This window comes from Gavia stellata, chromosome 5 (assembly GCF_030936135.1).
Source record: "Gavia stellata isolate bGavSte3 chromosome 5, bGavSte3.hap2, whole genome shotgun sequence".
NCBI classification, from domain to species: domain Eukaryota; kingdom Metazoa; phylum Chordata; class Aves; order Gaviiformes; family Gaviidae; genus Gavia; species Gavia stellata.
In genome coordinates, this window is record NC_082598.1 from 14608321 (window position 1) to 14636257 (window position 27937).

General features: G+C 50.0%; 1 protein-coding gene across 1 annotated transcript; it reads right to left on the minus strand.

Moving 5' to 3' along the window:
- Positions 1 to 18936: 18936 nt before the first annotated feature.
- On the minus strand, positions 18937 to 21339 carry MSX1 (msh homeobox 1). Its single transcript, XM_059818098.1, has 2 exons — positions 20886 to 21339; positions 18937 to 19367 (listed from the first exon to the last, which is right to left on the minus strand). The coding sequence occupies exons 1-2, from the start codon at positions 21337 to 21339 to the stop codon at positions 18937 to 18939; spliced, it is 885 nt and encodes a 294-aa protein (XP_059674081.1).
- Between the last annotated feature and the right edge of the window lie 6598 nt (positions 21340 to 27937).

Sequence of the window (27937 nt, forward strand, 5' to 3'; positions counted from 1 at the left end):
AATCATACGATGAAAGCAGAAGATAAAATTTGTTTTTCCGTATTAGTCTGTTTGTGATTTTTGAGAACAGGCTTTCTACTAAGCCTACCATTTGTCTCGCTAGATGTGAATAACAAGATTAAAACTTCAAGGACTCTATCCTCAGCCGGTATAGATTTGCATACAAGAGTTGAAGCTTTGGCCTAAACTATTCAAAAGCCCATTTGTGTTTTAAAAATTCAAACAATTTTAATATTTTGATATTCCCCCTCTGGTTATTGAGAAAAATCAAATTTAATACTCACCAACCATCTGATTTATATAAATATCTTATAAACTTTAATACTGGTGCCTTTGCGCACTTAAGAGCCACATGGGATATGAGAACAGGGAAAAGTTGCATGGGAAGTCAGTGGGAAAAGATCTGGTTTCTTAGTTATAAAGCAATAAAGGGCATGCATTTAAAATTACATATTTTAATATTTCACATAACCTATACTGGATGCTGCGGAAAGTGAATATGTTGGTTCAGAGCTTTGCATATGCTTGTTGATCGTAACAAATCCATGTGGGGGGCCTCAGCTCTGTGCTCAGGCGCTGTGTGGTCACGCGTGCATGCTGAGGACTGAGGAAAAATCACCCTTCTGAACTCTAATTCAGTGACCACTCCTGCTTTGTATATTATTCATATCTCTCATCTGCAGGATTTACGATCAAGGAAGGTAACTGGGACGTTGGTCAGATCGATGGCAGTGAAGTCACTTGCTCCCTGGCACTGGAAAGACAGAATTCACTTGAATTCATCACCTGACCTGGACAAATTCATCCCTGCACAGAGGGTTAATATGAAGTGAATGTACTGCACCAGTTCCAGTTAAATCTTCAAAATAAGCTGCAGGTTGGGGAATGTAGGAGGGAAGCCATGGGGATGGAGGCAAGAGGAAGCACAGAGCGAGGCAGGGTGAAAGCAAGGGCTCACCGGCAGCCATCCTGCGCAAATCCCTGAGGATGCAATCGCTGTTTGTGCTCCCCAGCAGTTGGAGAGGAGAGTCCGGAGGTGTCTGAGGGGCTTCTGGCCAAGCCCCAGGAGCGCCCCTCTGATGGACCGGGCATGCAGAGGGAGGGCAACGATGAGCTGACGCAAGGGCTTGCTGCTGGGGAGAGTGACACAGCGGGAGCTGAGGATGGAGCTCAAACCCATACCCTTATCTGACATCATCTTTTACTGTATTATTTCATTTTATCATAGAAAGATCTTTTTCCCAGGGTAGACCCTGTCATTTTATGCTGTGTGAACTGAGGGGTGAACTCAGGGCCCTGTGCTGAAAGCTGCCATTGACCCAAGAGTGAGAATGCCAATAGCTGCAAAATGCCGATGGACGCAAGACATGATGGGAGTGAAATCCTGCAGTGGATTTGGTTCAACCCGTACAAACCCCTGGCTATGTTCAGACCAACACTCAGCCCTGATGTCACTTTGGAAACTAAATGCATTTAAAGTAAGCCAAAAGAAACCAACTCTTATCACAGAACAAGAGTATCCCCAGACGGCATTGTAGTGATACAGCTATGCTGGAGCTGTGACACAGGAATAACTGGTGAAGCTTTCCCGTGATGACAAGCCCTCAGCTTGATGCTCCCTCTGGAGCGCTCATGGCTGGAGGGACAGGGAGAGCCGGGGAGGGGAGGCCCACGAAAAGGCAGAAGCAGGAGGCAGCCTCTGCACCATGTCCTTCATCTCCTTCCATTCATCTCGAGCAATGCTGCCGTAGCGGCCAGGGCCTGTGGGTGCTGTTTGGAGAGAGGATGGCAGTCCCCTGGGTCTGCCAGCTGCAAGTGCACCTTCAATTGCAGCATATCCAGAGCGGGGGAAGTTCTACTAACCAAGGCGGTAGCCACAGCTACTGGGGGGGGGGGGAATCACAGAATCACCAAAAATGAAAAGGACCTTAAAAAGTCATTTAGTTCACCCTCCTCTCCCCCTTTCAAAGGCAGGATCAAATTAAAATCTGCTCATGATGGATGCTTGCCTCCCTGTCCTTAAGGAATTTCTAATTATGGACAGTAGACAGTTTTCTTAGTTGTTTGTTTCCGTATTCAGACTTTACAGTTAGATATTTTTTCCCAATACCCCACCTAAGCTGGGCAATTTAAGCTTATCGTTTCTGATATTACTCACAGCAGACAGAGAAGCACTTTTCCCTTTCCTCGCTGGGGAACCTTTGATGTGTTTGAGGCCTCTAGGACATCTTCCAGAAGCCTCCTCTACTCAAGACTGGGGACGGCAGGCAGATGGCAAATGACTTACACAGAAAGCTTATGTAGTGGTCCATTGTATCCAAGTCTGTAAACATAACACAGATATAACATCAGGATAATCCATCAGGCAGAAAGCCATCTACTCATACTTGGGTAGGAGGAACAATGGTTTTAATGGTGAAATTGAGCAAATGGTGAAAATGAGAATCCAATCACTTTATTGAACTCTGTGCTACAGAGTTGACCTTAATCTACTTTATAGAATTTCTCTGTTTGTTGTCAGTGGAATAGTAGTGTATGTTCTGCAACTTCTTAACCCAAGTAGTAATGCATATTTTCGGACAGATATATTTATCAATTTCATCTTCAACAGCAGTGCGCATTGAATCAAGAGAATCTGTTTCCATCTGAAAAGCATACGTGGGCATTATGATCATTATTCATCTACCTCAGTTCATCCCCAGATAATATGGAAATTGCTCAGTCACATTAATTATACCAAATTTATCAATAGGCATTTGTAAAGAAAAATACAGCAAAACATCTAAAGCCTTTTCCATTCTCCCTTGCTTATAAGTTTTTTATTCATGTTTTAGTATACTTCTTTCTTGAGCAATTTCAACCTATACAGGCAGTAGAGAAATATAGGACCCTCCAGAGAGTAGCATGAAAGTCACTCACTAATTGCCCATTGGCTTAATTGAGGAATTAAAGGCAATTTTATTCCTAACTGTGTCACTTCAGCTAACCCAAAGCTCTAATTATGTAGCCCTAAGAGAAGAATTTAAGGAATATGATCTCCTACAGACACTATTGAGGCCCTTAGTCTACATACAGTGATACCAACAATCTTTTCTTGCATATCTTGTTTCAAATCCTGGCCACAGCTTTACTGTACTGACTCAAATTGCAGCTTACCAGTTGCACTGATATCTCTACTGTATTGTATTTATGATACAATATGATAATCCAACTCTTTTCTACAGGACTGTTGGCATTTTGAGCAGCATAAGCAGAAAAAGAATTCTGAAACAAAGGAAAACAGAAACCATTTTAAAGGACATTTCCCTCTTTCTAGAAGGAAATAGAGAGAAGACATGCAGACATACCAATTATGTAAGCAACGAAACATTTTTTATAGGTTGTCAACAGGTATAATTGGGCCTGACAATCCACCTTCAAAGCCTGAGACTAATTTAGCACAGGCAGGAGACCTGTAAGGGAATATGGGGTTTCCCACAGCGAGGTCACCTCAGAAGTGCTCCGCGTTGACAGTAACCCAAAGTCATTACCACCCGGCAATCAATTCAGCGATCAGTGCAAAATAAGTGAATGGTCTCAGTTCAGTTTCTAATTGTAAGGTGGCCACGGTGGGGAAATCTCTGTTACACTTAACCGTAATCAGCAGCTACACCAGCAAGGCCTCAGATGCTTCCCTGAGAGCTAGACAGGGATGGGAAGAGTACCTTCAATGGGCAGTCACAGATAGATGGCTTGCACTGGGCTGGCTGTGCCATGCTAGTCTTATAGTAGACTAACCAGTAATATCCGGACGATTTATTTGCAAATGCAAAATCTGAAGTATTACTATTTATTTCCACTTAGAGCATTTATTTCTCAACACCCTGAGTACCTGCACGGCATTTTTACCAAAAAAGGAAAACATCAGCTTCATGAAGAAATCCTCATTTTATGTATTCCCACCACATAAGGGCAAAAAAGACCAAATTCAATCAGCTGTCCTAGAGAAAATACAACACAGACTCATAAATCTGACAGGGAATTTGGTTTGTAAAAAGCATTAGCAGGATAATACAAGTCACATTGTTTTTATAGCTGGGATATTGCGTTCTGCTGTTGAGCCAGCCGCAGTTGGACTCCGCTTGGACAGCAGATGGTGTCCTACCGTAACGCTAAGCTATGCTGCTCAAAGAGGAATCTTAAACCAGCCTTTAAAATACTCTCCAATTTCCATTTAATTACTTTAATTGGCTTTATAGACTACAGAATAAAAATGATGGGTCTGTTTAAACACTAGGCTGAATTAAAAAGTTTAGTGCGTCAAAAGCAGTGACACTGAAACACAGGTCCCATTTCTGAGAGTATTTTCTAGTATTTAAAGGAACCTTTTAAAAATGTGATCATACCACTTAGGTACCTGAGTGGTCCTTTTCAAAGGCACCATGGGCAAATAAGAGTTAAGAATCCCTCTGAGGGTCAGGGGAGTCAGATGCCTCACACTTAACTGTGCCTTTGAAAATTTTGTCCTTACAGTATACATTATCTGCATATAATAATGAGAAATCTAAACTTACAGTTGTTCTGGTAAAGGCAGTGCAAAGACTTATGAGCTCACATGGGAAAGGACCGTTTTTTTTCTTCTGTCTTGTATAGCATCTTGTGCAGTGAGCATCTGGTCCCCATTGGAGCTCTCAGATACCAACTTAGTACAATTAAAAATCCATAGGTATTAAATTTATCCCTGATAAATGACATACTGTTGCTGTGATACTAAATCTAAAGGAAAAAATGTAATGCTTTCAGTCTGCATCCAAAGCCATTTTTCCTTGTATGGTTGTTTTTTCCCTGATCTTTGGGATCTGCACAAGCTCCCAGCACTTTGTGACTAATGAGGTGAACTGGATGGTGAACAGAAATCTGTTACATTAAGAAGCTACAAGTCTGCTGATGACACTGGAGCTCAGGAAGTAGGTAGGCAAAAGTGAGAGAGCCTTACAGGCTTGGAGCCTGTCAAAGTGTTGCATAGAACCTGGCTCATGACTAAGCCTGGTCTAAAAACACTCGTCCAGCGATTCCCCTTTCACGTCACTTACCGAATCACAGCTGTGGCCACTGCGGGATCTGATGCATTGCCGAGCAGGCCAGTGTGACGCAGCTCAGGGTTATCTGGAGTTTGCAAGCCTAGATTGAATTTACTGTCACTGGGAGGGCAAAATTTGTTGGGAACAGTTTTGTCATTCATACTGGGAGGTGATGAAATCTTTGCCTGCTGGAGCAGATAATCATCTTATATAGCCAAACCCGGGCTGGGGCAGAGGAGTCATAAATGGTGTTATTCGCACGATTGTCACTGAATCACATTTTCCCTTTTTCACAGAGGCCCTTGTAAAATCTTGCTCTCTTTCTGCTGCTTTCATAAGAAAATAATTGTTCCTCTAGCCCCAGGTTATGGGAGTAGTCTCACTGATTTTGGTGAGATTCTTCATATGAGAAAGCACTCTTGACCTCATCCCTTAGAGAAATAGTATAGTACTAGTCGTATGAATAAGATACCTGGTTTTCAGAAAATGTTTTTATTTTCTTCATCCTCCCAGATATGACAGAGGATGCAGAGGTCAATATTCTCCAAAAGTATTACCTAACCTCTCCAAAAGCAATAAAATGATGAAACCCAGAATCCGCAAATCGTGGTGATTTGTAGTGCTTTGATTTATAGCCCTGTTGGGTTCAGAGTGAATGATTTCTACAGAGACCAGTCCCTCTAATCGGAATTTTACAAGAAACGGATGTGCTAAAAGAAACAGAAAGCTAACAGGGCTTCTGGTTACATTTTCAGCCTGATTTATAGAGCTGTAAAACTCTCTGTATCAGGGAGCTGACACCAATTTCTAGAGAGCTGTGAACATTTGTTTTCATCTGATTTTCCTGCAGGGTTTCTGGGCCCGCTTCATTCACAAAAGACCCCAGTGAAACCCACATCAGGTGTTAGAGAGTGTGGGACACTGGTGTCACAAGCGAAATGGAGGCAAAGGAGAACTAGTTTTGTAGCTGAGCAAAAAGAAACTAGTCCAGGGAACATCTGTTTTTGGGACAGAAGTGTACTTTTTAAGGATTCAGGAGTGGAAATGGAGCTGGGGTGGGAGCAGGCGTTACTGGGGCTGAAATGGGTGAGGGAGGTCTGGTCTGGCATGGCGAGGGACGTTGTAAAACTGAGCGGTCCCTGAGCTGAAGGCAAGCAGGTGGAGAAGACAGAAAGCCAAGTCTGGTGCTGCAGCAGCCATGCCTCTGCACCGTGACCACAGCCCTTGCACCCACTGACAGAGGCAAATGCCACCCATGTCCAGACAGCGGAGGAGCAAGGTTGTGAGAAGAGGAAGATCTGGAGAGAAAGAATGGGGAACGAACCAGGGACAGGAGGCGTAGCCAGGTCAAGGCTGCAGCCTTGGTTAGTGCCCAAGGCACAGGGACATGGGAAGACTGGCCAGATGGGCAGAGAAGCGCCCAGGAGCCTGGAGCAGGGAGGGGGTGGCAGGAGAAGTGCCATGGCCATGCTTCTCTGGAGACCCCACCAGGGCTGGGCTGCAGATGGGGACACACACTTAGAAGCAGTGTCCATGGCCACTCGCAACAGTAAAATCCCCCAAGGAGAACCAGATTAAATCAGCACATCTACCAAGCCAAGCGCGATGACCAAGATGGGAGAGGGAAAGCGGAGAGGAGCAGGACAGGGCATGGGTCAAGCACAAGGATCAGGAGAGGAGAGATGTGAGCAAACACTCAGGTCAAGAGTGGGTAGATCACCAGGAACCATCCTCCTGGAGGTGGGCTGTGATTCGCAGTAAAACCTCCATCTGCCTCTGTGAGGATGCTAAATGGGTCCACAGCTCAGATCTTGCCAGTTCTGCACCTTCTTATAGCTAGAAATGTGTAGAAATATTTGGCTTGTATTTTCATGCCCCAAATTAAGACAATGTATAAAAGTTAGAACAAAATAATCTGCAGCTTCTTTTGAGAGGAAGCTGTACCCTTCCAGAAAACAAATCACCTATCAATCACAGGTTATTACGGGTGCTTGAACTAGTATCCTGTCCACAGAGAGCTGCAGCAGATTCTAGTGGAAAGGAAAATAATAGAAAATTACTTTAAAACAGCTCTTTTAAGCCTAGTGGATCTCCAGATCTAAGGCCCTGATCCAACCACTTGTTATGTTCCAGGACACTTAGTGGGCTTGTTGGCAGGCACTATCATGCCCAATTGGCAAAGGTTTTAGGATCAAAGCCTGAGGTATTTATGTGTTGGCTAACAGGCTAGCATAAAATGGCAGCTTCTGCTGACATAGCATTTAAGAAAATGTTCTTACCTTGTTATGCTGTTTAAAGAAACCCTATCGCTTACTTTATTATATCAAATTATTAAATATGAAATATAATATTTTATAAAAACTGTAGTAGTATGTCCATGTTATTTTGGGTTTAGAGTGTCAAATTAAAAACCAGTTATTAATTAATTAACCAAGGTGCATTTTATTGCTCTAATAAGTGCAGCTCTAAAAATTTATTACCACTTTCCAAGGATTTACATCCTTTATTTAAAAAAAAGTATTGGTGTCTTAAATTAATTACAAAGATCAAACTTACATGGAGAGGCCCTGATCTAGCAAACACATATGCTTATGAGTAACTTAACTGCATGAGTAACTTCACAGAATTCAGCGGGTGAGAGAGAAGCTGTGATCCGTGGAGCTCCTAATGTGGGTGAAGTTATTCATGGGCACAACTGTTTGCAGGACTGGAGCCAAACATAACACATATACAAATTCCCATCTAGAAGAAAAGGCAAATGAGTACATAGTAAAAACCAATTACATGTTATTGAATGTTCTAACAACTATATATTCAATAATAAACACATGAACACAAATAGGGGTTGAAAGATGCACAGGGCCTACCTATAATTGATGGATAATAAATGGAGAGGTCGAATGAAATGGAAAGGTGAAGTCAACACAGTGTAACTCCCTGAGTTGTTTCTTAGATGCAATAAGTATACACAGGAAATACGCAAACAAAGAAAAAAGGAGTTGCACTCAACTACCATCTTCGCACACCGAATGCAGGTGTTATGCTGTCTAAAGGGCACTTGTTTTAGTCTCTCAAGATGTTTTAGAGAACCTAAGGCAGATGCTTAGATGCCCAGCGTGATCAGTAAGTACGAAGTAGGCATCTCTAAAGATTAAATTAAAAAAAACCCTTGTACCACACTCAGGACCCTGAAATTACCTATGCATTTTGTATCAGATAACCACTAGCTAGAACATTAAAACAGAGCCAGCTTTCTCCTGTCACTCGTCCTCTCTGTGATCCTCTTGGCTGTGCACCGTGTGCTGCAGAGGGCCATGGCTCCCGTGGGAAGAAGCGGGGGCAATGCTTCAGACCTCAGCAGGGGAAGAGGACACTGCCCTGGGAGGTGGGTACATTGGCTTTGAACTCTTCAGGACAGCATGGAGGGGAACCTTGTTTGCTCTGAGCTAGGCTGCTGTGTCCTCTTCCAGCTGTATTTTTTTAAGAGAGGGATGCCGACTGACCTGCTTGATGCTGAATTCAGCACTTCCCAGGGGCCGAGTGCAGGTTGAATGCCCCCACACCCGCACTTTGAGCTGAGCTTCCTTGGGAGTGAGTTATGTAGCTGCTTAGTTTCTGAGTTTCTGGCTTTCAGGAGGTGTTGTTATGCCTCTAGGAAACTGCGCAGTCCAACACAGGAGCACCAACTGGTTCTAGATGGCAAAGAGCATGCCGAATTGGTCTCTGGGATTTAAACACCTGTAGTGTACCTGCGCTCCCGGAGAAGCAGAATCCAAGTGGGCATCTGCTCTCCTGCAATGCTGATACCCTGCAGCTGGGAGAGACTGGATAATCCCCCTTTTGCCCTGTCCTCCTTATTAAAACATGCGTGAATACCTCAGTCCCCCTGGCCCGGGCTGAGGAAGCATTAAGCACTCTGCAAGTATAAATTGCCAGTAAAGTAAACGGTTTGCAAATGTTTCTGTTCCTGTACTTATTTTGCCCCTGTGAAATAAATGCTGCTGCCAGGCACAGCACAATGCACCCAGTGTCTTCTGCAGCGTTCTTGCTGCTGTTCACTCTAAACTGCATCTGTAGGAGTGTGTTTCTATCTCTTCACCTCCCTGCCCCCCACCTATGCTTTGGCAGCCTCTACATGGAAGATGTTGTGATCACCCACAAGATATTCACTTCAGCTCTGCTGCATGCTACTGGCTTCCTTTGCGGTTTTTTTTTCCAGAGTCGTTTCTCCGAGATCGCTCTCCCTTCTGACGGTGCTTGGCTGTCATACATCCTGCTCATCTCCTGGAAGTACTTCTACTCTGGATGCTGCCACAGTATAGTAGGAATATTACAAAAGGTGCAATTATTTTGACAGGCCTTTCTTCCTGGTGCATGTTCGGGATGCACACTGCTGATGACTGGGTCTTTTGTTCACATACGTAATATGTGAAGTATAAACGCTTGCTTTCTCTTTACACAGGAGGAAAAGAACGTGAACAAGCCTTAGTAAGCCCATATTTCTCACTTGCAACTAGACTTTAAAATAAAAGATCCTATTCATAGGAACAAAGAGTTTTGTGAGGGGGCAAGTGCCACTCTTTTCTTGGTGGCATTGTCACTTTACAGAGTTCAGTCTGCTCCGGCTTTCTAACCCGCCCTCCCTCGCAACCTCCATTTTGCCATTGCAACCATTAGCAAGGTCGTAGCTCTAAATCTCATCAGGCAACTGATCCATGTTTAAAAATGCCGTAAAGTGTTTGGTGACACATAGCCAAGAGGGCCCTCTGTCACATAAGGGGAGAAATGAGGAACAGGGATAATGAGGAGCAGATAAGCCGGTACCACCTCTAAATGCCTCAAGACGTGAAGCGACATTGCCAGGCACGATACAACTATTTCACAGATTCATCGGGTGCTCGTTACCTGCCTGAACATGCACGTACCTGTATAAGCAGTGGTGCTGCTGCCACTGAGTTTATATTCAGGCTAAACTCCCACGGAGGATGCAGGGAGCTCTGTCTGAAGGGAGCAGCCAGTAGAGATAAGGGTTAATCACAGATGGAACAGAGAAAAGCTGTATTGCTTTCTACTAGATCATTCAAAATAGTGCCCCTTCTGGGTTTTTTCCCCCTTTGTGCAAGGATTGCTTTACTGGTTTTTTGAATGTGAGCTAACTTTGCTTATCAGTACCCAAAAAGCAAGTCCCTGCAGGGTCCCCACTGACAAATGCTGCCAGGCAGCCATGCCCTTTCCTCTGCAGTGAATGCGGTAATTAGAGAGATGCAATTTTCCAGTAGTGCTTGACAGCCTACATCAAAGGCACAGAAACTGTTTCTGGACATTGAAAAGATAAAATTCTAATACTAACTGATGCCTCCTTCGGTTTTTATTGCAGTTCAATGTAAACAGATGCTGCTGGTTTTGAAAGTGTATGTTCAGATCTGTCAGAGTATATATATTGCAGCAGTGATATCTACTGTAGAAAATGCTGATATTTACCATCATGTGTATATACTTGATTCAATCATCTCTATGACATTAGTTGTATGTGCGCTTACACATTCACAGATGTCTGTCTTTACATGTACATGCATACAAATACAAACACATGCATATGAATTAAATGGAAACTGTAACCCAATCTAAACCAGGGTTTTAAATTAATCATAATACATACACACACTTACAAACATTGGGCTATATTTAACTTTCACATAAGCAGTGTAGACCTATTATCTTCTGTGGAGCTCTGCAGTTTATGAGTCAGACCCAAAGCCTGTTAGTTAGCCGGGGGAAAGACGCCACTGACTTTATTGGGCTTTGGACCAGACCTGAAGCCAAGGGTTAATTGTCTCATATAATATAACTTTCCCTTCCAGCAAACTTAAGATAAACTTAGATTCTAATTCCAATAGCTCTCTATAATTTTTTCCAAACAAATTCCTTATGGAATGGAAATGCCCATTCTTGTTCTAGGCATTTTTCAATGCTTTCACGTTTCTTTGTTTTGAAAATCGATTCAGTCATGTTAAACACTATGCAAGCTTGAAAAAGACCACAGTCTCCAACTATCCAAAGTGAAATTCTCATACATACATAGCTCATAAATAAATGTCATTAGAAACTTCAAACTTGGCTGGTATTAAAGCCATCTTTGAGGAGGGGAAAACAATTCACATTTGAAGACATTCAGCCTGGTGTTTTAGAAAATAGGAATAGTTTAGGATTACACGTCCATCTCAGCTTTCTCATTTTATTATATGCGCTGTACAACTTTCTATTTTCTCCAGGTTTTTTGACTTGGATTGATTTTGAATATGTACTTGAAAGATGCAATTATTTAGAGGGAAAATTAACATGTGTGTACCGAGCTTCTTGAATTAAAGGGAGAGCTGTCTAAAGATCTGCATTTGAACCCTGAGCTAACAAGGCTGTTAAGTTCATCCTAATTCAGGTATCATAGCTGACAGAAATGCAGTTAAAGACATTTCACTTTTAAGAAATTACTCTTGAAGAGTCTTTTGACTAAAGATGCTGCCAGTCCTCCTCTGAACAATGTCTAAATTAAAATTCTGAGATGAAAGCTCGTCTAAGCTTTCTGAATGTAGATATTGGATATGCAGTTAATAATTAGGCTGTCTATAAAAAGGATGTGGCTGAAGTTTTTTATCTGTGCTAATAACTAAAGAAAGTTTGCGTTTGCATTACTATTTATATCAATACAGTTGTTACTTGATACAATCGCTGTTGTGGAGACATCATGCTGCCTTCTGGCGCTACAGGCTCTCAGCTGCTGGGGGTCTCACAGGGTACTCGAGTTTGGGTTCCTGGCTAAAAGGCAACCAGGAACATCTGTTCAGTAGCCTACAGTCTCTGCAGAGTCAGGCAGGTGCCTCCAGAGGCAGCAATTAATTCAAGGCAATTAATGCTTAAAGTGTTGAAGTGTTTTGAAAACAGAATCACACAGAATCACAGAATGATAGGGGTTGGAAGGAACCTCTGGAGATCATCTAGTCCAACCCCCCCGCCAGAGCAGGTTCACCTAGAGCAGGGTGCACAGGAATGCGTCCAGGCGAGTTTTGAGTATCTCCAGAAAAGGAGACTCCACAACCTCTCTGGGCAGCTTGTTCCAGGGCTCTGCCACCCGCAAAGTAAAGAAGTTCCTCCTCATGTTTAGGTGGAACTTCCTATGACCAAGTTTGTGCCCGTTACCTCTTGTCCTGTCACTGGGCACCACTCAAAAAAGACTGGCCCCATCCTCCTGGCACCCACCCCTGAAGTATTTATAAACATTCATAAGATCCCCCCTCAGTCTTCTCTTCTTCAGACTAAAAAGACCCAAGTCCCTCAGCCTTTCCTCATAAGAAAGATGTCCCAGTCCCCTAATCCTCTTCATAGCCCTTTGCTGTACCCTCTCCAGCAGCTCCCTGTCCTTCGTGAACCAGGGAGCCCAGAACTGGACATAGTACTCCAGATACACCACTGACTCCCATTTCTCTCTGTGTCTATTCCAGCCTCACAGCGCATCTATTGTATTTGGCAACCTTGGTTTTTGTTTTAGAAATAGAATTTAGTGTGTATTGTTTATGTAACCTCCACGCAAAGAGAGGATTGACAACGTCACAGAAAGAAAAATCTGTGGTCAGACTGACAACATCTGCAACATCCCACTGTCTCTTCTTGTGGTATACCACGGACGCGGCTTTCACAGTAAGTCCAAAGCTCGTTACGAGGTTTTGAAGAGCACTTACGGCTTTTAGTGAGTAGAGCGTGAGGACCAGATGCTCCCCAGGACTTGCACGCAAGCTTGGCGTAATGTGAGGGCAGATCTCAGAGCCCCAGAAAAATGTCTTCCAGTCCTTTGCTGATGTAAATGGGGACAGGTCCATTGGCTTACATCTAAATGCATTTACAGTGTAAGACAATCACTCCTTGAATTTTAGAGCACCCCATCCTTACTTCTGTATTTATGTTAGCTGATATTTGCATAATAATGCCCAATGCACACAAAACATTGCATCAAAAGAAAGTTGTTGCTTCCCTCCAGCTTGTCTTTTGGAAATAATTCTGAGAGAGAATAATTCCTGAGAGCTTCCCTGCACTACTTGCAGTCTTCCAGTTAACATAATTTTATCATTCTTTGCCGTCAGACCTCTTTCCCTCCCACTGCCAATTCCTTTCATTCCGGCAGGCGAAGGGAGCCTGAGTCATAGTGAAACCTCTAAATGCTGCCTCCCCTGGGTGCTCTTTCTCTTTCTACCCCTACATCGGGGCAGCGACAGTGGTGGTCAGAGGGTCTTGAATGTGTTTGTCATTGTACAGCACCTCTTTCTCCAGCACACATCGAGTGCACATCCTGCCCTGCCCGTTGCTGTGTGTCTGGTACAACACACCTACAACAAAAGCGTTGCTCAATTAGGCTGAAAGAACATTTAGTTTGGGCTGCATCTTTTTATGCCTGGGTCCCTGGATCCCAGTCCTGCCCAATGCTCATCACCCTAACCCTGCTGCCCCGTTGTCTGCCCCAGCTTCGCTGGGAGTGGGCCATAGACACAAAATCACTCAAATTTTGAACACTGTTCCTACAAATCTCCCTCCCAAGCTTTGTCTTACAGCTCACTAGCAAGGCCTGAGTCTGTACTATTTAACCGAGCAGTTTTGATTGTTGTGTGACCCTACGAAAGTGGTTTCTTTCTCTTCCACAAGGCTAAGCAAGAAGAAATGCTACGAGTGTTGTTCACACCATCGTGAGAATCAGTTGCTGGCTGAGGGGACTCCATCCCACACCCGGCAGCAGCACAAAGGTGAGCCGGTTGCAGGCATTCACCTCCCAGCTCCTGGTAGGAGTTTTGCTCTGTGCTGCGGTGGAGCTGCGGCCACTTCCCAAGAGGAAAAGGGCAGCTTTGCACGGTGGATTTATTGCACATTCCTGGTCACACGAGGGAGACTGTGTCCAGGTAGCTCCCTCTCTTGCTCTCCCTTTAATCGCTGCAGGGTGGGAACCGGATCCAGCCTGGCGGGATAAAAGGTCTCAGAGATGAAGAAGTACAATGGAGCGGAGTTAATGTCGATCGATTTACCGTTGTAAGCAAATCACTACCAAATCTCTCTTGTGCAGCATGTTACAATTTACTACTCATAGTTAAATGAGTCAGAACTGTTGCTTCTGGTTCTGCCTCCAGCTTCTCCTGCCGCAGAGCTGGCCAGACAATGGGTCCGTGTTGCAGAGGGGCCTCGGGCCAGCCCCAAGGAGCTGTGTGTTGCAATGCCCATTATCGCAATGCCTCATTTTTAGGCTCCCTGCTGTGGAACAGATTGCTTAGGCCAGGGACAGACACCACTGTGCTTCACACAAGGTGTGGAGAGAGTTAAAAGCTAATGAAAGGAAACTTCAGTAATCTGCACACTCCTTCAGTTAGAATATATATATTCTAATATTTATATATAGTGGGACTCGGCACTGTGACAGGCAGGAAGAAGGTGTCTCTTTCTGCCACGAGCTCCCTTGCAGTTAAGTGCCTAAGCCACATCAGCCTGCTTTTGTGGAAAACTAGGGAGGGAGAGAAACACCTCATTGCATCCAACAGGTCACTGGGTGCAGTATATTATACCCCAAGCAATGGGAGACTTACTTGCCAGTCACCACTCTGCTGGATTTAATGTGAACGGCCCTACAGCTCTGAGGAGTGTCCTGGCCACGAGGCTATTTAAGCAGCCACTTTTTCTTGCACTCTCTGGCCACCTCTGTGTCTAATATAAAACCAAATGTATCATTAGGAGAGGTGAAGAGCAATTATTTCCGAGTCCCTAGTAAGCTGGTGATTGGGATTTTCACTTTGCACACAAAATACCTGAGTTCAGCTGTTTACCTGAAATCAGGCAGTACTAGGAATTAGTGCTAAGTATCGCGTTTCTCCGTGAACGTGTCCAGCCAGTTTGTTCAACATACCGTTCACTTCCCAGATCTTTAAGAAGAAGGTCTGATGTGACCCAGGAAGCTCACACAATATGATGATCCTGGATTTAAGCATACGAACACTACTGAGAAGCAGGCTCACCCCCTCCCCTCTGCCTGGCCTTTACAATGGGTAAGTTAGGCAGCTTCCCTGCTCTGCCTCTGATTTCTGGAAGTTGTGTCCTCAGGCACAATCCAGAGCAGCAGGAGGCTGCTGCTGCTGTGCCTAACTCCCTTGCTGAATTGAGCCTGCCCTCACTTTTGAAAAGAGGCTTTTAGCTCCTAATTCACTTGAGCACTACGGAAAACGTTAGATAAAGCATGCAACAGGGCACCGATTCGTCTTTCGAGTTAAACAGCGAATTCGGGAAGAAACCCTGAAAACGCCAGGAATTCCGGGCAGACGACAAATCCAGGCTTTAACCCAAGACTTGCCTAGCAGATTTCCCCGGTAGCCGCCTTCTCTGCAGCTAAAACTGAAGGAGAGCCCTTCCTTACCCTTCCACTGCTCCGACACCCGCTGCCCCAGCCCGAAGCGGGGCTGCGCCGAGGCCGGGGCCGGGCGCGACGCCGCGGCGTTTCCGAGCCGGGGCTCCCCCAGCCCGCACGGAGCTGGTGCCGGGCACCGGCGCCGGGGCGGCTGCTCCGTGTGCGGGCAACGGAGTCGTTCCCCTCGTTTGCGGCAATAAGAGTAGAAAAATGGCTTCCCTTTTATTTTGCGTGCGGTTTTGCGGCTGTTTGCTCCCTCTCCGTGCTCTGACTACTGCGCGCTTTATTTCCTGCCGTCCGTGGAAAGCGTCGCATCAAGGCGTGCCGCTTTCCCACGGCAGGGGATTGCCTCGTCTGCGAGTCCGTGGTGGTGCATGGATGTGCTCGGGGCCCCTTTGCTTTCTCTGTCTGTCTGCCGAGGCTCTCTAGGAGCGTATGTATGTGGAGATATGCGGGCGGGGGGGGGGGGGTACCCGAGTGACTGGGGAGGGGTGGCGGGGGAGAGAGGAGTTATTCGGAAACTTTGCTTTGGCTACTCTCTATCCTTGGGGCTGCGTGGCGCCAGCACCCTCAAGTTGAAAGGAAAACAGCCATTCTCACTTCCAACTGCCCACTGAGATCCTTAAGGCGACAAAGACACAAAAGTGAGTTTTATTTGCTGGTAAGCCAGAGGCAAGAAAAAAGAAAAGCCAATTCCCCCTTAAAAAGAGCCGACAAATCCTTTTTGCTCTTTTGTGTGAGCTTTTCCTATTCACATGGAGCGTTCATCCGTGTGATTCCCAACTTATTGTCATTACTTAGTTATTAATTGTTCTCATCTGGGTTTAATTGAGCAACCAAGGACTTTAGCCCAAGGGTCAGGGGGAAAACTTAAAGCAAAGACATGTTCAATAGGAATCCTGCGCTTCGAATATCCATCCCGAGTTGACATAATGTAAAAAAAAAAAAAAAAAAAAATACAGACAAAGCGGAGAGATGAAAGGGTCCCGGCTTGCCCGGAGCCCCGCGCCGCAGCGCCCAAAGGTGCCGGCGGAGGGGAGCGGGGCTTGCGGGGAGCCAGCTCAAGGCGGTTCTCGCTGTTTAAAATCTCTCTCGGTTTTTGAAGGGCTTCTTTACAGGATAAACCTGGCCTCCTGTGCGATTAGATCTTCTCCCCAAACCCGCGGTCTAATCGCGCAGAGGCGAAGTTTATCTCCAGCCTTTTTCTGCCGGAGACGCAACGTGGGAAAAAGCCGGCACCGCGCTCTCCCCGTCCGGCGCGGCGTTGGGCGCTGGGGTCAGGATCACAGACACTGTCATTTGCACAGAGAAAAGAAATGATGGGGAAAGAAAGCCAGACCAAAAAGGAAAAAGGAAAAAAAAAAAAAAACCAACCACAAAAAAACCAAAACTCACCCCAGCCCAGAAAGAACTGGGTGGCCAGAGCGGAGCGAGAGAAGAGAAGAGGGGGATTAGAGCAGCGAGCTCTGGAGAAAGTGACTGGGTTCAGGTATGTTGTTTCGCTGAGTTATTGAAAGCATCATTGATATTTAGGAGATGATAAAAGTCCCGCCTCGCCCCCAGCTACAGTCTCGCTGGAGCCACAGTGCCTGCAGAAGATTGCCTAGCCTCATTACAGCAATTATTTTCCTTCTAACTTTGCTTCAACCTTAACGTTTTAAATTGCTGGAAATTAAAGGGGGGGGGGGGGGCGGGAAAGACAGAAAGAAAGAAAATATAGAGTCCCAATTTCTCAGCGCCCGTTCCTTGACCGCAAAGATAAAGCACTAAATAATAATAATAAAAAAATTAAAAAGGGGAAACCAACGCTCTCCTTTACCCGAGCGATTCGCAAAACGAAATCGGGTGGAGCGGCGCACTGAGGCGGGCTCGGGGGCGCAGCCGGCGGGGGGACGCGGCGAGGCGGCGGCGCCGGTGCTGGCGGGGCCGGCGGGCGCGGCGCTGCACGGAGCGGAGCGGCCGGGGCTGCGCGGAGCGGCCCGCCGCGCTCCTCCGCGGGGTCCTCGGCCGTCGCCGACGGTTTCCACGGAGCCGTGGCGACCGGGACGGGTTTGCAGCGGAGCCGGCCGCTGAGGGCTGCGGGGGGCCCGGAGCCACGGGGATGGGCAGGAGACGGCGCCGAGCGGTCCCGACCGTCAGTCCCGCGGGTCCCGCCGGCTGCCTGCCGCGGCCCCACACGCGTCCCCAAACACCACCGTCCCCGACATCCCATCCCCATCACCCGACCCCTCGGCTCCGGCAACGCCTCTGCCCTTCTATTACAGCGCTTTTTCCCCTTCTCCCGCACCACCCCGACCGCGGCAGTCCCCTCTCTTCCCCACCACCCCAAACCCCCCGATGCTCCCCTCCCCTGAGCAATATGGGCTGCCGAAGGAGGCTGCGGGGGAAGCCCTTGCTCTCTCTCTCTCGGCTTGGCAAGTCACCCCATCCCTAAAGCCTCCGCAGCCGTCGGGGGCTGCGGCCGGGAGCTTCCCGGCAAAAGGCTGCCGGCAGGGAGAGAGGCAGCTTTGCTTCTGCCTAGGGCTGGGAAAGCCCGGCCAGGGCTGCGCCGGTCCCGGGGCCGCTGCAGAGAGCAGTAGCGGGTGCCCGCACCCTCGGGCAGGGGATGCCGTGAGTTGGGGGGGAAGGGGAGAAACCTCAGACAGGACAGGGCAGCTCTGGGATACACAGCAAGCTGAAAACTCAACTGAGGCCTCACTGTTTGAGGCTGAAGCCTCCTGGTGAGGAGGAAAAAAGGCTGGTACAGCCGCTCCCTCTCTCTTATCCGTGACACACAGACAAATTTAGTCTCTTCTTCTGTCACCCCAGCAGGGCATGAACAAACAAACCGCATCAAGCAGTAGCTTAAAATTAATTTATTTAACAAATATAGCTATAATATAAATGATAATAAAATTTCAAATATACAGTATATTACATAGTACACAGAGCCCCTTCCAAAGGAGCTGGTGGAAGAACAAACACAGGTAACAGTCGGTGCTGTTACACAGGGACGGGAGAGGCTGCTCTACACTTCTGCCTCTTGACCTCGCCTTGCAGAAAGTAAGAGAAACGCCCTGTCTTTCAGCCCCCTTTTTGCCGTTTCTCTTCCACAGTTCCTTCCCCCACGGCGGGGGGCTCTCCCTAGGCTGCCAGCGGGACCCGGGGAAGCAGGGCAGGGCTGGCCCATCGCTGCCCTTTCCCGGGGAGGAGCTGGGGCGATGCCTCAGGTTTCTGCCAGCTGGAGAGCGGAGCAGTTCCCAGGACTGCTGAGGAAAGTAGAACAGGGCTGGACCAGGGACCCAGCATCACAGGGGGAAGCAGAGAGGCCGAGCAGAGCTGGACTGGAGAAGTCTCTGCCACGGGGCCCATGGGGAAGTCCGCAGCGAGGAGCCAGGGGAGCAGGGAGGGAGCGCGTGCAGGGCCGGCAGGAATGGACAACCGGCGGGCTGGGCTCGGCGGGGCTCAGCTCTATGTGAGGTGGTACATGCTGTATCCCACATGTGCTGTGTACAGTCCCACAGGAGCCACAGGCAGTCCTGCCCGCTGGAAAGGGCTGGAGGCACCATACAGAGAGGCACCGGCTACGGCTGGGCCGCCCAACGGGAAGGAGATGCCGAAAGCAGCGGGTGGGAGCATGGGCTTGGCTGCCATCTTCAGCTTCTCCAGCTCGGCCTCCTGGAGCCGCTTGGCCTTGGCACGGCGGTTCTGGAACCAGATCTTCACCTGCGTCTCGGTGAGGCTGAGCGAGCTGGAGAACTCGGCGCGCTCAGCGATGGACAGGTACTGCTTCTGCCGAAACTTCCTCTCGAGGGCCAGCAGCTGCGCCGTGGTGAAGGGCGTCCGGGGCTTCCTGTTCGTCTTGTGCTTGCGCAGGGTGCAGGCTGGGGGGCTCAGCCGCCCTGCGCCACGAGCAGCCGGAGGAGAGGGGGAAGGAGAGAGACACCTCGGTTAGCAGCGCCCGAACCCGCATGCCCCGCAGAGCCCCCACCCTACAGCAGCCGGGGTGGAGAGAAAGGGGGAAATAAGGTCCCGCTCAGAGTGAAGTGGCCCAAAAACCCCAGGGCTGCCCAGGGCATGCTTCAAATTGATGTCTCCCCCTCCAGTAAAGAAAGCGGTGCTAACGAATTAGGCTTTTCAAGACTCCCGGGACCGAAGTTATTCGCAGTGCTTCATAGCCAGAACCCCTCCGACTCCATAGAACTCGGCACTGGGCAGGAGTCAGACACCCACACACCTTCCATCCACCTCCTGCCTTCACGGCTCCCAGCGCACACAGAGGAGACGTAAATGAAGCGAGTGACCCTCCAAAAAAAAAAAAAAAGTCCTGTCCTTTTTATTGGATTAAGGAAAAAAAATAAACAAACCGGGCTGGCTTCTCAAACTCACACCCTCTTCATTAGGCTCCTGGGAACCGGATTAAGCATGTAATTAATTACGAGCTCTGAATTCACACTCAGCCTCTATCTACCGCTCTCCCCGTATTTAACATTTCTAAGGGTCCTCAACCTCGATCTGCCCCGGGGTTTACTTAGCAACACCAGCTTTTACTTTGCAATTTATTTAAATTAAACCACTGCGATACTCTACACAAGTCCTTCCGGGAAACCTGCCTTTCTCCACGGCAGAGAGAAAGCAGCTCTGCTAAGAGCACCCCAAACGCTCCAGAGAGCCTCAGCCCAGGCTCGCCCCTTCCCACGGGAGCTCGGGCGGGGAGGGAGCGGGATCCGGCCGAGGGCAGGCGGCCCGGGCTGTCCGGCCCCGGGCCCAGCGCAGCCGCTGGAGGGGATTAACGGGCTTTTCTGATCTCGGCCCTCCCGCTGCTATTTTTATTATTTTAGATCTCTCCGTAGCAGAGCAGGAAAACATCACTAATCGCTGCACTTCGGACTTTGGAGATGCAACACTTGAGACGGCAGCCGGTGGGGCCGAAGCCCGCAGGCGCCTCGCTCGCCCGGGAGCCCGCTCTGTGCGGGTCCTTGGGAAATTATTTGAGCCACTTTCGGAAAAAAACACTGCTGAGGCTGAGTCAGGCTTTGCGCGGCCAGTTCGAGCCCCAGGTTAAGCTAACATGCAGGCTGGGCTGCTTTTTCTCCCGCCCCCCCCCCCTTCCCCCGTTAATATTTGGCACAAGATCTCGCCCTGGCGCGGCCGCTCTGCCTTCGCCTTCGCCGCCATCCTCCGGCGCTGCCCCGGCTTCGCACACGCCTGAACCGGTTCGATGTTTTGAACAGGCCGAAGCGGCCCGGCAGAGAGCGCGAAGCGCAGGGAAAGACACGCCGGGAGGGGCCGGGCCGGCTGAAAGCCAGAGGAAATCCCCGGCCGCCCCCGCGGCGCTGCCCCGCACTGCCGGCCCCGCGGGAAGGGCGCAGACGGCCCGGGGGGCGCTCCCAGCCCGCCCGCTCCCGGACCCTACTTACTCGGGGGAGGCGGCGAGAACCGTGGGCTTTGCATCCAGGGGCTCCGCTCCTGCTTCTCGGGGCTTTCCGCCTTGACAAGGGCGTCTTCGGGCAGCTTGACCAGCCCCCCGACGGAGAAGTGGCCGCCGAGGGGCAGCGGGGAGGCCGGCGCCTCCGCCGTCAGGGCGCCCAGGCGGGGGCTGAGGCTGGCGCGGGCGGCCGCCCCGGCGCCCGGTGGGGGCCCGGCGCCCTCGGGGCCCTCCCTGCCGCCCGGCTTCCTGTGGTCGGCCATGAGCGCCTCCACGCTGAACGGCAGGAGGGATGGGGAGACCTTGGGCTTGTCGCTCTCCTCCTCCCCGCCCATCGCCGCCGCGACGGGGAGGCCACCGCCGCTGGGCTTGCTGAAGGCGGATGCGGGCAGCTCGTCGCTGCGGACCCCGGTGGGCGCGGTGGTCATATCCACAGCCGGGGCCATGCAGAGGCGGCCCGCCGTCGCCACCGCAGCGCCGGGCGGGAGCGGGCGCCGCGGCTCATGGGGCCGGGGCGGTGCGGGGGGCGCGGGCAGCCGTCGGCGCGCTCCGTCCCCGCGGCGGGCGGCGCCGCCTGATAAAGCGGCGCGAGGGAAGGCACCGCCCAACCAGCGCGCGGGGGGCGGGGCGGCGGCGCCCCATTGGCTGCGGCGCGGCGGCGGCGGCGGCCCCGGGAGCGGGCGGGGGGCCCGGGAGCGGCCGGGGGGGGCCGAGCCGGGCTCGCCGTCGGGGCGCCCCGCTCCTCTCCGCTCTCCCCAGCTCCGCTCCGCGCGCCAGCGCGCACCGCAGGCGGGAGTGAGTGAGGCCGGGGCTGCCGGGGCTGCGCTCCGCCGTGGGGACGGGACTGGGACGGGGGGGGGTGGCTCAAAAATCGGGGGGAAAATGTGTTAACGTCGGGAAAAAGCCGTCCTTCCTGCTCGCGGAGCGCGAGGGAGCGGGCCCCAGCCGTGCTCTTCTGTCAAACCAACAAATATCGGGCTGTCCTGAGTATGACCTCTCGGAGGGAGCCCCTGCCTGTCCCGCAGCCTGGCTGCGCCTTGAAAAAGTGGTTTTAGGGTTTGGTTGGTTGGTTGGCGGGTTTGTTTTTTAAATGAACGCCGGCCCTGAGGTGTGTTCGACGTGTCTGCGGAGATCTGCGCCTATTTGCATACATACGTCCGTACGCACACACACAAATCGTGCTACGTTTATGGCATAGATGTGTGCGCGTCTCCAGATAAAGAAATGTTCATTCACGTAAAAAGGAACATCTAAGCCCCAGACCCATTAAAGTCCCGGCTATTTTGTTTTGTAAATTCGTTTTACGATCCCTTATCCCTGCGCCCAGGACGGATGTGCAGTAAAACGGAGCCGCTCTCTAATACCGTGATTGGCCGCTCGCTGAGAAAAGTTTATTGATAGCTGCAGGGCTCTAATCTCCTCGAAACACAAGAGGCTCTTGCAGTCATTTAAGGGTAATTATCTAAACGGGGAGGGACAGCGAATTCCCTTTCCTTTTAACCGGACCCAATAAAGATGGTAGATTAGGAGCATATAGATTATGAAATGAATTGATACAATAGACATTTTACTAACTGATAAGCAACAGGACCGGATTGAAATGGATCGTCCTGCACGCAGCTACACACGCGCGTATCTTACACACGCGTGAGTGGACACGTGTATACCTGCCTCGCACAGGTTGTGCTGTGCTCACACACGGTCCCTCTAGGTGAGGATGGTTTGAAGGCGACTCGCAGGCTACCCCCGTGCGCTCCTATAGATTAGGGTGAAGGCACGTTGCACAGCCTATTCGCCGACATACAGCTCACGTCGGGACGTTCAATTCCCCTCCCGGTTCGTGCCGCCCTGGCGAGCGCTCCTGCCAGGCGGGGAGCCGCGGTGCCGCTGCCCAGCCCGGCCCGGCCCGGCTCCGCGCCCTGCCGCCGCCGCTGCCCGCGCTGCCCGCGCTGCCCGCGCTGCCCGCGCTGCCCGCAGCCTCCCCCGCGCCCCGTCGGGCCAGGGGGCCGGGCCGGGCAGCGCCGGGCGGGGGTGTGGAGGGGGTGCTCGGAGAAGCGGCTGCATTGCTAATTGCGAGAATAAACAATCTGTCACGATTAGTCAGTGCCTCTAATAGGCAGACAAGTGATGTTGTTTTTAGGCGCCAGCAGCGGTCTGATCAAAGGCTTCAGCTGGAGGGGGACTATTGAGGACGTTAACCCGCATCAAGGGAGCAAGGCGCCTTAGCCCTGGGACATCGGCACATTCAGCCTGACAAAATTAGTTTGCTCTACCAATCACACGACATTTTCCCAAAGCCCGGTGCTTGACGCGAAGATGCACCCCCACCCCACCCCCGACTAAGAAAACACGCGCAAATATCGATGCATCGTGTTTCACGGTGTCCCCTCCACCCGATCCTACAGGTAGGATCTTTTTTTTTTTTTTTTTTTTGCCTGATCCCAAACGCAACCGCGCAAGAGAAAAAGTGATGTGTTTATTAGACCTCCAGGCAGCCCCTAGGCTGCTTTCGATCTCATTGTTTTGATGGAAATATGAAAAGAAAAATAGAGCTGCTGGGGTTTTTTTCCTCCACTTTTCTTTTGCAGAATGGTTTGAACATTGGGATGTTGCTGAGGTTTGAGGAGACGAGTGTGCGTCCCACACTGAGAGCGAGATCCCGCTCTCATTGAGAGTTGACAGAACGAGATAATTAGCTCTTTATTTATCTCCCAGCAATGAACGCTTTGTGTTTACGTTTCTGTCATACTCGGTGGTATTTTAATCACTGTACCATAGCAAGGACTTGATTCTAATTCACATGCTGGCAAGCTCTTGGGCTGAAAACGGGAAGCCAGTGAAGTTTCTTTCGTTTCTTGCGCCTTTCTTTCTTTCTTTCCTTTCTTTCTTAAGGAAATCCACAGGTTCTAAGTTAGGAACGGAGGAATCAAATTTACAAAACGAAATCTGCCCCGAGATGTATTTCTTTGTTTAGAGGGAAATTTTTGGTACCCAAACTCTTCTCGCCTTGCTTGCTGCGCTCTGGGTGACCAAAACACCGCTGGATTTTAGGAACTTTTTTTTGTATCCGTTCCGTTGTGCTGGTACTCTGTCTTGCGTTTAGGTGTCTCTCTCTTATTTTCCTCCCTGGGCTGTAAGGAAAAGCGACGTGAAAGGGCGGGGGGGAATAGGTGACTTTATTGGTGCTTGTTCCAGTCCAGTGTTTTTATTGGGAACCATGGCGCTTCCCTGAAGGCACTTGTGCTAGATAACAATATTGGGCAATTAGCATCCTAAACAGTCCCGTTTCAATATAATGAATGCGCTAGGCAAAGCCATTACCCATAGCATTTTATTTCGGTGGAAATACAACAACAAGGGCTGGGAGGAGTGCGTGGGGGATGGGGAGGGAGGACGGGAGGCAGCGCTAAGCCAATTCAGGGCATTGTCTGCCTTTTGTAAACGTTATCTTTGACTTAAAGGCAGAACTCAGAAAGGAGAGGGGTGGTGTTGTTTCCCTTGTTTCTATTTTATTTCCCCAGAGACAGCAGCTCTTAGGAGACCAGACAGCCCCGCAGGACACGAGGAGGCTTTGGGGACTGGCGGCTCCGGGGCAGCTCCGCCGCGCCGGCTCCGCCTGCGCGCTCTCTCCGCGCTCCCTGCGCGCCCTTCAGCCAGCCTCGCTCCAGCTCTGAGCGGCTCAGCCCTGGGGGCAAAGAGCCAGATCTATCGCAACTGCTTAAAAACGTCCCGCGGGCTTTACAAGCCCTCAAAGCCCTTCAAGTCTCAAGCCTCCCTGCTCCCGTCGCTGCTCCTTCTCCGCTGAGCGTCGGATAAGGCGAAAAGACCTCCGTTCTTTTCTCCCCCCCCCTTTTCCCCTTTCCCTTTCTGTCCAGATCAAATACAACCTAAACTACTTTTAAGGCTCCAGGCCCCTGGGCTGGTCCTCGGGAGGTTACCAGGAGTGGTGATTTGGATGGCCAAACTCCCCGGCTCTTTGAGGGCCGGAGGAGCGGGGCTGAAAGGAAGGCACTATTTCAAGTGGCCCAAATTAATTTGATCGCGACGTTATGATGCACTTGGAAAAGATGAAAGAAAAGGCTGGCCGTCTCCTCCAAGATCTCTATAATTATAGATAATATATCCTATTTCAAAGCAATTAGCTCAATCAGGCGTAACGAGGCACTTTGCTGCCAGGGAGTAACAATGCCTTACGGTTATTTAAGTTTCAAGATGTCAAGCAGACTTCGAGACTCTCTGCTCTGCCCAAAAGGGAACTTAGCTGTCTAGGTGAATACCCCGTGCCTAAGGCCGTGGTTTCCCTTCAATGACAACACGCCTATTTCATTATATATATATTTTTAAAGCTCTTGCAAAGGTGCCGGCTCTCCTGGAGAAGAGCACCGCTCCTCCGTGCGCATTCGGGGCCGGCATCTGTGTGGCATCACCTCTGCCCCTGCCCGCCGGCACCGACCTGCCTCTCCTCCTCTGCTCGCTCCGGGATGCTCGAGCTCTCCGAGCCTTTCCCCCGCTCAGCCTGCTCGGTGCCTTTCTTCCGTTCGCTTTTTGGGGTGATTCCGACTGTTCCTCGCGGGGGTCTGCAGGAGAAGTCGTTGACGGGGCGCGCCGGCCGATGCGCGGCTCCCAGCCCCGGCGCGGACCTCCCTGCCGAGCCAGCCGCCTCCTCCCAGCCCCGAAAGCTTCACCCTGCCCTCGCCTCGGTTTTTACCTGAAGCGCTCGCAGCTGGCACCGGTCCCGAGAGCACCCGACTGCCCGTTGCATTAACGGCGAGCCGGCGCTTTTGTTTATGTGCCTACCCGTGCGTGGAGGGGTCTCTGCAATAGCATCTAGAAGGGGAGCGGGGTCTCAGGTGCCGAAATCCCCTCGTCCTGACCCAAACCCGCAGGAGGCGTGCGCAGAGCGGGCTGGCCCCCGCGTCCCGGGCCGGGCCCCCGCGTCCCGGGCCGGTCCCCCGCGTCCCGGGCCGGCGGGTGTGGGTGCAGGTTTAGGCCAAAACGCCGAAAAGCGACTTTTCCCCCTTTCCCGGTGCCGCTGCATGCCGGCGTCCGGGGCTGCTTCTCCTGCTCCCCCGCCCGCAGCCGCGCCGTGCCCCGGTCGGCGGGGCTGCACCGGGCCGGGCGCTCCGCGGAGCCGCAGCCGCCGGGGCCCGGGCTGGGCGGGGGTCTCCGCCCGCTGCGCTGGGGCAGAGCCACCGCCGGAGTGGCACGGCACGGCACGGCACGGCACGGCACGGCACGGCACGGCCCGGCCCCGAGAGGCCGTGAAAGCAGAGCCGTGCTCGGGTGAAACGCTGCCCTAGGAAAATGAGTAGCTGTACAATTAACCTGTCAGCTTTCCTTCCAGGGATTTTTATTGCTGGGGGGTAATAGAAGGGGGGGGGGTGTTAAAAAAGATACAAAATAAAACCAAACGAAAAAAGCATCGCCTCATGGGTTAGTCATTTGAACCGGACAGTTCAAGGGAAACAGGAGGCCGGGGGCATGAATGCGAACTCAAGAAAGTTTAACCACCCCTCCTTCTTCTCCCCATGCGCAAAATGGAAACCTTATTATATGATTCACTGTGAATCACTAGATTGAATGCGATCATTATGAGTAAATGATAGTCGGGGCTCCGCTGGTCTTTCCTAGAGGCAAAACTATAAAATATGAAGGATATAAATGATCTTCTCTCCGCTCTCTCATAAAAGACATTCATTCAAGCCGCTCTCTGTCTCACTCTCAATTCCTTTGGTCCCTCTTAAATTCCACAACGATCAAGGTAGATTATGGAGAGTCCCAGTTTATTTGTCTTCACGTGCTTCTTTATTGGCGAAATGTCACGAAATGTAATTTGTCCCAAATTCTTTAACATGAGAAAATACTTTGTGGTTGAAGGCATCCATGCTGGTACCGGTCAAGGCGATCTCCGATGCTCAGAGCAAGTTCATTATCACGCTATTTTACAGCATTTCCATGTTTACTCCACATTTCTCAGGAGCCTTTTACATATCGTTGCATAAGAAAAGGATTTCGCCAGCTCTAGTTATGAGATTTCCTAGATTTTTTACAGGCGGAGCCGATTTACAAAAGCTGTATTGTTTGACTGCGGTCTGGGTTTCCATTTGGGGTAATTATTGTATTCCCAGTCTTCTTCTAATCATTTGCTCACAAGGACACAGTTTTTTTTCCTCGCCTTTTGAAGAAGATGAAATACTCCAAACTTGCAAGACCATTGGAATAATCCCCCTGCTTCTTTGCCCATTGTGTAAAAGCTATTCCTTACATCTCTCTAAATTGCTGGAAAATATGTGGTGGAAAGGACGGTAAGAAAACATATAGAGCAGAAGAAATGCATGTCACCACATTTTAAAAAAAACTCTGCAAACTGCAAAAGTCCTGATCTAAGTCTGTTCCCAATAGAGAGGTCTATGCCAATAGGGGAAAAAAAAAAAAGCAAACCCAAACCAAACCCACTTTTCAGAAGGAAATATGTTTCAGCTAGATAATAATCAGCTCCTGAGGAAAAAAATAAAAAGTTCATAGAAGGAAAAAATCAAGGGAGAGCAAACGCCTATGTGTGGCAGGGCTGTGTCTGTGCAGAAGGGTTTCTCCTCCAGCTGCTGCCTCCAGCTGCACAGCTGGAGGAGGGCCGGGCGCTGCAGCCCCGCCAGCAGACAGCGGCTCAACCTGCGGGCACTGGAGTCGAACTTGGCAGGTCTCCTCTTTCCAGCACCCTTTTTTGGACCTTCCTGCTGGTGTCACACAGCTTCCCAAGGCAATACTGCCTCCCCCCACCTTTAATTTGCATCTGTAAAAACTGAGGCCCAAAAATACCCCCCTAAACTCACGAGGAACAGGATTGGGGCAAATATTTCTTTCCTTCCTTGGCTAAGATGGTGCAAAAGTGATTGCCTTAAGCAAAAACCTGCCAGTTAGGAAAGCATATATTCATGCGTATACATATAGAAGGATTTTAATTTCCCTGTGCAAAGGAAACTACAGTTGAACAGCAGAGTAACCGGTGTCAGGTATCTTCCAGACTCTGTCTATGGAAAAACAAAA

What these genes read in the sequence shown, in the direction of transcription:
- MSX1 (XM_059818098.1), bottom strand. Translation starts at nt 21,339, where the DNA reads ATGGCCCCGGCTGTGGATATGACCACCGCGCCCACCGGGGTCCGCAGC. An exon ending in GTTCTCGCCGCCTCCCCCGA is followed by an intron (nt 19,368 to 20,885) that starts GTAAGTAGGGTC and finishes CTCGTGGCGCAG; the next exon opens with GGCGGCTGAGCCCCCCAGCC.